The sequence below is a fragment of the Galeopterus variegatus genome, unplaced genomic scaffold (genome assembly GCF_000696425.1).
Source record: "Galeopterus variegatus unplaced genomic scaffold, G_variegatus-3.0.2 Scaffold150, whole genome shotgun sequence".
In the NCBI taxonomy this organism is placed as follows: domain Eukaryota; kingdom Metazoa; phylum Chordata; class Mammalia; order Dermoptera; family Cynocephalidae; genus Galeopterus; species Galeopterus variegatus.
The window spans coordinates 375,644-385,258 of record NW_007726261.1 but is presented as its reverse complement, the minus strand read 5'-3'; the positions used below and the strand labels follow the sequence as shown (position 1 = coordinate 385,258).

Here is a 9,615-nt window from a genome sequence, read left to right as displayed (position 1 = left end):
ACCTTTACATTTTTTTTTTTTTTTTTTTTTGGTTTTTTTTTCCGTGTCCGGCAACGGATTGCAACCCTCAGTGTCGCCCCCGTACCGGACCGGGACCGGCAACGGAATCGCAACCCTCGGTGTTGCCCCCGCGCCTCGCTCAGCCAGTGAGCGGGAACCGGTCTGTATGTGGGATCCGAACCCTCGGCGGGAGCGCCGCCACGCTTCCCAAGCGGCGCACTAGCGCAGTGCGCCACCGGGCTGGCCCGAAAACCTTTACATTTTTTTCTCATAATCTCATCGTTCCTTTGTTTCTCTTCCCTGGCCATTACAAAAAAAATCAGAACCTAATATCAATTTCTTGACTAATCAGCCATTTATTCCGTTTGAGTGCAAGTACATTGCCTCCTGCCCTCTTTTATTTATTTTTTTCCCTTTTTGTCTTTTTTTTTTTTTTTACTGACTGGTAATGGGATCGCAACCCTTGGTGTCACGCCCGTACTGGGGACCGGCAATGGGATCGCAACCCTCGGTGCTGCTCTTTTTTTTGGCTCAGCCAGTGAGCGGGAACCGGTCTCCACATGGGATCCAAACCCTCAGCGGGAGCGCCGCCATGCTCCCAAGCGGTGCACTCTGCAGTGCGCCACCAGGCCGGCCCACTCCTGCCCTCTTTTAGCCCATAAAACGCATGGTTTCATTTTCCAATCCATTTTATTTTATTTTATTTTATTTATTTTTTGTCCTTTTTGAGACCGGCCGCACCGCACTCAGCCAGTGAGGGCACCAGCCATCCCTATATAGGATCTGAACCTGCGGCCCAGCGCCGCACTCTCCTGAGTGCGCCACGGGCTCGGCCCCCAATCCATTTTAAATGATTAAATTGTTCTCAGCAAAAGGCAGAAGGAAGAACTAAACTTGTACTATTACATAGGTACCAGGCACTATGTGGATATATGTATTCTCTTGGCAAGTCCTATGGAGAACTAGCTTCATTTTATGGGTGAAGACATTGAGGCTTGGGAGATTAACTAATAAATCATGGAGTTGGGATTCAGACTCAGATATTTTTGACCAAAAAGACCACATTCTTCATATCTTCCTTAAGATGTCACGTTCCATATTTGAGCAACCTTGTTTCACCACTTGATTCCATTATGCCTAGGTTATCACCTAGCAGATTTCATTACCAGGAATACACTGAGTGTTCTGAGGACAGTAACATAAAATTTTAAAATTGCTTTTAAATAATACATATCATGGATAATTGACTATATGGTATTTCTTTTGTTACTCTGCCATTTGTAACTACTCTGACTTGGTAGAGCTAATAGTTTTCTAGGTTTACTAGTTAATTCTAGCAAATACTTATTTGGAAGTAACTAGAATTTAAGTTCCATTATCAAGTGTATAGTTTCTTAAACTTATTTACTATCCAGCAAGATATTCAAACATTCTTTGCAGGTAGTTGTATTATTATTTATCAGATCCTTAAAATCATATACTACTTCGCAAATGGTTAATACCATTTTGTTATGCGGGCACATTTTGCAACTACTAAAAAAATTTCAAGGGCCAGCCTGGTGGTGCACTCGGTAGAGTGTGGCATTTGGGAGCGCAGCGGCGCTCCCACCGAGGGTTCGGATCCTATATACAGACCGGTCCGCTCACTGGTTGAGCGCGGTGTGGGCGCGACACCGAGGGTTGCGATCCCGTTACCGAGGGTTGCGATCCCGTTACTGAGGGTTGCGATCCCGTTACCGGTCATGAAAAAAGACAAAAAAAGGAAAAAAAAAATTTTTTTTTTCAAGAAGTTCAAAGAGGCTGGCCAGTTAGCTCAGTTGGTTAGAGCACAGTGCTGATGACATCAAGGTCAAGGGTTCGGATCCCATGGCTGTCCAACTATAAAGAAAAAAAAGAAGTTCAAAAAGACACATCTCAGTACTCTTTGAGAGAAACAACTTAATAGTATTCATGGTATTCAGTGAGACCTGGGTACTCAAATGTCAAAATGCATTTAACATCTGATACTTAATGTATGTTTACTATAAAAGAAATTATACCATAAAAGTTAGCAATTGTTCTATTAGAAATGTCCATTCTAATTACTTTGATTTCTTTCCAAGATGTTATTTTACATATAATGTTTAAAAATTCTTATACTTGGTTTAGGACGAGTTAATACTTAATCTCCTCTATTATGACTATATTATTCCGTTACAAGTATTATGCCATTTATTTTGGCTAGCAATTACTATGTTGATTTCAAAACTTTATTTTCAATGGATAAAGAACAGACAAATAATTTAATATGTAGAGTCTGCCTAGTTTACATAGATATTAATCTTGTGTGTGCTCATATAGTATCTTGAATTTGAATAGTTTTTTTTTTTTTTAAAGGTAGAACTGATAGCATTTTAAGAATTTTAAGTTATTTAATTCATGAATGAAATACTTCCCCTCACTACTGGAGTAAAACATAATGAAATAATATGGATTAATTTTTCAGGTTAGTTCATTCTAAAGAACTAATTTATGGAGAAAAATATTTTCCAGCATAAATCCAAAAGTTAAATAAAATAACATATTATGACACAGAGGGAAAAAAAGAGTACATTTCTGCAGATGTATGGCCCAGATTTAAAACTAATGCTCAGTAATAGCTAACTCAGGTCTTAATAAATAGCAGACATAGAAATTTAGGCTGGAATAAAATGCCTTGAAAATGTCACTGAATCATGAGAATGGTTTCAAATATAAAAGGTCAGGAAGGGCCGAGCCAGTGGCGCACTCGGGAGAGTGCGGCTCTGGGAGTGCAGCAGTGCTCCCGCCGCGGGTTCGGATCCTATATGGGGATGGCCGGTCACCAGCTCACTGGCTGAGCGTGGTGCAGCTGGTCTCAAAAAAAAAAAAGGTCAGGAAGAATGAGAATTTAGAAAAGATTATTGTACTTGGTTAAAAGCAGGTCACTGGTGACTTTAGAGGGAATAGTGTGATTAGAACCAGACTGTAAGGGATTGGGGGAGCTGAAATCACTTTAAGACACTTGACTATAAAAGGACAAAAACTTTTTTTTTTAATTTAAAAAAGGAAAGAGGAGCAACATAATACTATCTCTTAAAAAGAGCACATATGAATCAGAAAGTTAGCTATCAAAAGAGAAGGAGATAATGAAGATATTAGAATAAGAGGAGGAAAGTTAGGAGCAAAGCCAAAAGAAGGCAGGATGGGATTCATTCTTTCTTTTAACATTCAGCATTTGCTCACTATGTGACAAGCTGGCCCTGTGTATGTACAAAGATTACTAAACCAGCCCTGGCCCTTGAAGAACTCAATCTACTAGAGAAAACAAAGTAATAAATAGTTACTACCATGGCATGGGGAAGCATTAACTTTAGAGTGGAATTCTTCTTGCTACTGCTATTCTTTCAATTTTTAGTCATCTTTCTATGTAGCACCTTTTAGCACTTACACAGCATTTATCACATCCTGCTTTCCACACCTTATTTTGCCCTGGTAAACTGTAAACTCGGACAGGCACCTACATATGAATTGGGACTATGGATTTAAAGTGAGTAAGACGAAGTCACCACCCTGCAGAGGTTCAACCTGTGGGAAAACCAAATATGCTAACAAGTAATTCAATAAATGCTATATATAGTAATGAATAAGTGTATAGTAATAAATAAGTGCTATTATATATGTTATCCTGAATATTTATAAGAATTGCTAATATAACAAACTGCCTGAGACACAAAAGTTTTATTCAGTTCATTTCCCCCCAATGGTAAAAATTAAAAATATACCGGGGCCAGCCCGGTGGCGCACTGGATGGTGCGCTGCTTGGGAAGCGCGGCGGCGCTCCCGCCCGAGGGTTCGGATCCCACATGCAGACCGGTTCCCGCTCACTGGCTGAGCGAGGCGCGGGAGCTCCTGAATATTTATAAGAATTGCTAATATAACAAACTGCCTGAGACACAAAAGTTTTATTCAGTTCATTTCCCCCAATGGTAAAAATTAAAAATATACCAATGTTCCTTTTTTCTTCCTTCTCACCCATTCCTCATAATCCTTTCACACTGAAATTGCTTTTATAAAGTCACCATGACCTGTCTCCCCAAAATGGCCTTTTATCACTATGTATTCTCCTCATTTTCTTCAGTATTTGACAGTGTAAACACATCCTCAAATATTTCCACTTCTTCATGGCTTCTGGAACATGGTATCCTCTTGGGTTTTCTTTTACACGTCCAACTATTTCTTTTTTGTCACTTTGTCCTCCCGGTATGTAATTGAGGGTTTCCTCACAGCCCTTTTCTTTCTCTACACCTCTTTTTGCAATCTCATCTATTTCCACAGCTTTAACCATCACATCTGTAAAGATGACTTCTAAATTTCCTTCCTTCCACATTCCAGACCCACTTAGATGTACCACTGGAAACTCAAACTCAAAATACTGAAAAAAAATCCCTTATCTTTCCCTCCAAATCTGCTGCTCCTTCCAAAGTTCTATTAATAATACCACCCATTTGTCCAATTATTCAGGTTCAAGAATTTGGGGGCAGTCTGAATTTCTCTCCTTGTATATCTAAGTTTTGGTCAAGTCTTATAGGTACTTTGTCTTCACTGCTTTCACCATACTATCAGATCTTAATACCTAGAAAACTGCAATAGTTTCCTATGCTCATCCTCCTAAGCCCTGTTTCAGACTATTATAAAGAAATGCTAACTATGTCTTATAAGATATAGGTGATAAGAATACAATGGTGAAGATATCATTTATAGTTTTCCTGCCATTAATTGGCTCTCCCCTTCCCTCTTAGAGCTTATCCTCAAACCAGGGAGAAAATTATGGTTGGAAAATTACCAATGTTTTGGGGCAGGAGAGGAGGAGAGTCTAAGCTAGAATTTTCCAGAAGAAGTAACCTGAAGCAGAAATCAGAAGGACGGGTTATAATACATGTAAGGATGGGGGATGGTGATACGGGAAAGTGGTAATGTTCCAGGAAGTACCAGCATGTTGGAAGGTATGAAGACAAGTGGAAACTGTAGAGCTGAAACTAGGACCTAAAGACTGAAGGTGTGAGTAGCAGGGTATGAAGTTGGGGGGTTATAAGGGAGGGACCAGATGAAGAGTGCCTAGCCTGTTGAGGGTGACCATATGATTTATTTTTCAAACTGGGACACTTTTTTCCAGAACAAATGCTAAACTAGGTAGGATACCAGATAACAGATGCAAACTGGGATATAAATGTATAAGGCAAATGACAATGTTACTCCAATGAAAGTGGTTAAGCATGATCAGGTCTGATGATCAGATTTGCATTTTACAAAGACCACTCCAGCTGAAGCAGAGAATGGACTATAAGATGCAAAATTTGGGGACTGGAAGACAAGTCAAGAGCCTGTTGCAGTAATCTATGAAAGAAAAGAAAAACAAACAAACAAAAAAACGATGATGGCCTGCTCTACAAGGTGGCAGGGATAAAAAGAATTAGATAAATGCAAAAGATATTTAAAAGGAATAAACGAGACTTAAGCATTGACTATATCTGGGGATGAGGAAGAAAGTTAAGGATAACTCCCATATTCGGCTTGATGGTGCCAATAACTGACACAGAAAACACAAGAGGAGGAGCAGGTTTGAGGCGAAGATGATGAGTTCATGGTTGGACTTGTTGAGAGTAAGGTCCTAATAGGACTTCTAAGTGAAGGCAGGAGGTCTACAAATCTCTATTAGTTATCTATTGATGGATAACAAATTACCCAAAATTTAATGGCTTAAGATAACAAACGTTTATTATCTCAGCCTTTGTGGGTCAGGAGTCTGAGAGCAGCATAGCTGGATAGTTCTGGCTCACGTTCTCTCACGAGTTTGCAGTTATCTCAAGATTCAACTAGGAGAGAATCCACTCACAAGTTCACTTGTGGTTGCTGGCAGGTTGCTTGAGTATCCTCACAATATGGCAGCTGGCTTTTCTCTCTCCAGGGCTGCCTCACAAGTGATGAGGATGGGAGATACTGAGAGAAAAAGAACACCGAAAGTGGAAACCATAGTCTATTTATAACCTAATCTCAGAAGTGACATCCTATCACTTCTGCTATATTCTAGTTGATAGAAGCAAGACACTTAAGCCCAGCCCACACTCAAGAGGAGAGGAATGAAGCTCCATCACTTGACGGGAGAAGTATCAAAGAATTTGTGGACATATTTAAAACCACCACAATACCACAGCCAAATTACCAAATTTCCTAAAGTATAATTCATCAGCACCTTCTCTTCCCTACCACCAGTTCAAAAGCCCTGTATCTTAATGCTTTCTCCAAAGTATAAACCCTCAACTTGATAACGAGTTAATTCCTTAACCTACTTTTCTAGCCTCATCTCCTATTTCTCCTTTCTGTGCATCCTTGCTCCAGCAACTTACTGCTTCCAAACAACACCTCCGTGCTCTTTCACCTGAATTCATGCTGTTTCCTTGCCTTAAAAGTCCAGCTCTCAAACTTGAATTCGGGTCAGAATATCTGACAGTCCCAACGCTCTTTTCAGAATACTAGAAAACGTTAGTACACGAAGCCCAATGTAACAACTCATAACATGGTGCTAAAACTAATTCCTCTTATATTAGATTCTAGAATAGACGAGTGGAGGCAGGTACCAACGATTTAAAAACATTTCCTCTACAAGTTGAAAAAACAAGGCCGGTATTAGAGATTAGCAGAACACCCTTTCATGTTAGGAGCACTTTTTGAAAACAACTGACATGGAAAGTCCCCTACTTCATTCTGTCATCTCTCAAAACTTTACCTAACTAGTTGCAAAAAGACGAATCATCCTGAATGTTCCTCAAAAAGTTCCTAAATAAACTGTAGTAGAGCTGCATGGTGGAATGCCATACAGCCGTTAAAAAAGAGGTAGAGCTTCATGGACTGACTTGGAACATCCTCCAAGATACATTAAGAGGGAAAAGCAAGGAGCAAAAACAATGGACACATTGAAAAAAAAAAAGAAAAAATGGAAAAAAAAAAAGGGGGGGGGGCCAGCCCGGTGGCGCACTGCTACAGTGCGCCGCTTGGGAAGTGCGGCGGGGCTCCCGCCGAGGGTTCGGATCCCACATACAGACCGGCAGCTCACTGGCTGGGCGAGGTGCGGGCGCGACACTGAGGGTTGCGATCCGTTGCCGGTCACGAAAAAAGACAAAAGGAAAAAACAAACAAACAAAAAAAAAACAATGGACACACTAGGCTACTATTCCTGGGTGTGTATTTAAAGATAAAACTTAAATCCATACATCCACAAAGAGAAAAAGAGGGAAACATTTCCTAAACATACCTAGAACATCTCTGGAAGGTTCCAGGAGACACCTGTAACAGTGGTTACCTGTGGAGAGATGGATGGGGTGGGAGGGAGACGTCCTACCATTCCCGATGGGTCCGTTAGCCAGCCTCCGGGCTTTTCTGTACAGGTTCTTACCTCCCGCCTGTCTAGGAGACCGCAAGCTCCTAAGACATAGGTCTGGCTCAGCCTTCGGTCGCTCACGCCGCACAACGACGCGCCTGGTGCTTCCTGTGCCTTAGTATTTCACCGCATCCCCACCAGCTGTGGGGAGAGGGGGAGCCGTCGCCCAAAGTCATCCAGCATGTGGGCGGTGGAGCCAGGATTCCGCGCTCCTCCCACGGCCCCGCGCGGCCTGCCCAAAGGCGGAGGCCACAGAGAGCGGGGGACCCCGCTAGGTTCTTCTCCGGCCTCAGGCGCTTTCTCGATTTCTTTCGCGTAAGAGTGAGAGAGAGGCGTCGCCAGGCTACTCCCCGCGCCTCGTGGAAAGTGGGAACAGCACGGAAGGAGAAGGGACGCCTCAAGACAGACTCAGCAGGGAGGACGACCAGCTCAGTTTGCTTGCGCCCCCACTTCCACTACGCCGAGACGCGCGATGCCCGAATCCCGCGCTCTGCCGGAAATGACGTACACGCGCACGGTGCTCACCCCTGACTTCCGGCTCCAGCCTCGCTCGCGCGTGCGCACAAAGGACCCGCTGGGGGGGTTCCGCACGTGCGTCTGCGTGAGGAGAGGGCGAAATGGAGGTCTCGGGGTCCAAGCTGCAGTCAACCTCAGCCGCGACTGCGACCTCCACGTCGACTCCCGCGGCCTCGACCACACCGGAGCATGTGGATAAAGAGCAGGCGAGTGGCCCCTGGGAAGGGCGGTTCGTAAGCGGGGTGGCCGTGGCCCTCGTGAGGCGCGGGGGTGCGGGCACCGCGCCTCCGTGGACGCCCCCTGCGCTCTGCGAGGGTCGCTTGCTGGCGTGCGTCTCAGCTGGCCGGTCCGTTTTTGTGCGCTGGGGGGCGCCTGCTTCCCCCAGTCCTGCGGCTTGGTTCTCTTGAATTGGATTGCAGGTATAACTTAGGGTTTGGGGGTGAGATTGACCTGGCTTTGCTTCCCGACCGCTTAGCCCCGGCCAAGTCATTTAACTTTGCAAGCCTGTTACCTTCTTACTTAAAATGGGCCCTTCTGCCGTGGGTTCTCCAGGATCACAGGAAGTAATGCACATAAACGCTTTGGCCAGGGGCCTGGCTCGTAGTGAGTACTCAATAATGCTTGTTGCGGTTTGTTTCGCGCTTTTCCTGGTATCACTGTCTTCATCTTTGAGAGCAAGAGAAACTTGATTCCGTCTGGCCCAGCCTCTTATGTAGAAGAGGCGCCTTTCTGCACACGAGTGCTAGAAGCGGATACCTTTGGACCTTTTTGATGTGTTCTTCTGTTCCTCCAAGTTGCAGAATACTAATGGATACGATTGTGGAGGTTGCCTATTAAAATAGAAGTTGCGGGGGGGGGGGAGCCTGAAGAGGGGGCAACTCCTAAATTAGATTGAGAAATATTTAACTTTCTTTTGCATCTCCACTTTACAGATTAGAAAGGCAGTGGAAGCTCTTTTGGCACATTCCAAGTCCAGGAAAAACGATAATGGATTGCTTTTGAATGAGAATGAAAATTTATTTTTAATGGTGGTATTATGGACAATTCCAAGTAAAGAACTGAGGACCACATTGTAAGTTTCTGATTTTCTACGTTTGCTATTTTTGTCTGCTTGTTCTTTCTGTGTAACTTTAACAAGTACGCCTTAGTATCTAATAGAAACTGCAAATTCAGAATAAAAATCTGAGATGCAATAAAACTGTGCCTAAAAGAGCTATAGAAATTCAGACAGGCTAAAATTTTTTAAAGTTTCACCAGTTTTCTGGGGGACTTTTTGGACAGTTAATCTAATAGGTCTGTAGAATTGAAGAAAACCTAGTGATTGAGAGAAAAGTAGAATAAATTAAACAACTTTTATTTTTTAGTACAATCCGTTATTTTTTCCACATCAAGCTAAAACTTCTGAGAACCCAAACTTATTCTTTACAGGGACTGTTAAAAACTTGACCAATGGGCCGGCCCGGTGGCGCACTGCTACAGTGCGCTGCTTGAGAGCGCGGTGGCGCTCCTGCCGAGGGTTCGGATCCCACATACAGACCGGTTCCTGCTCACTGGCTGAGCGAGGTGTGGGAGCAACACCAAGGGTTGCGATCCCGTTGCCGGTCCCGGTCCCGGTCCGGTAAAGACGGAATACTGGGGGGTGCGGCCCGACGCCGGACGCGAAA

The 9,615-nt window shown here is 43.5% G+C and overlaps 1 protein-coding gene and 1 long non-coding RNA gene across 2 annotated transcripts in view; one reads left to right on the top strand and one right to left on the bottom strand.

Annotated features, from left to right (window-relative positions):
• Positions 1 to 5,748: 5,748 nt before the first annotated feature.
• Positions 5,749 to 7,883, bottom strand: LOC103607249. Its single transcript, XR_551954.1, has 2 exons — positions 7,451 to 7,883; positions 5,749 to 5,997 (listed from the first exon to the last, which is right to left on the bottom strand). It is a non-coding gene; the product is annotated as an uncharacterized LOC103607249 (long non-coding RNA).
• Positions 7,884 to 8,032: 149 nt separating this feature from the next.
• Positions 8,033 to 9,615, top strand: part of RSL1D1 (ribosomal L1 domain containing 1) — a 12,585-nt gene continuing 11,002 nt past the window's right edge. Inside the window, 2 exon segments of the mRNA XM_008591766.1 lie at positions 8,033 to 8,157; positions 8,884 to 9,023. Coding sequence (XP_008589988.1) covers positions 8,053 to 8,157; positions 8,884 to 9,023 — 245 coding nt within the window. The 5' untranslated portion in view covers positions 8,033 to 8,052.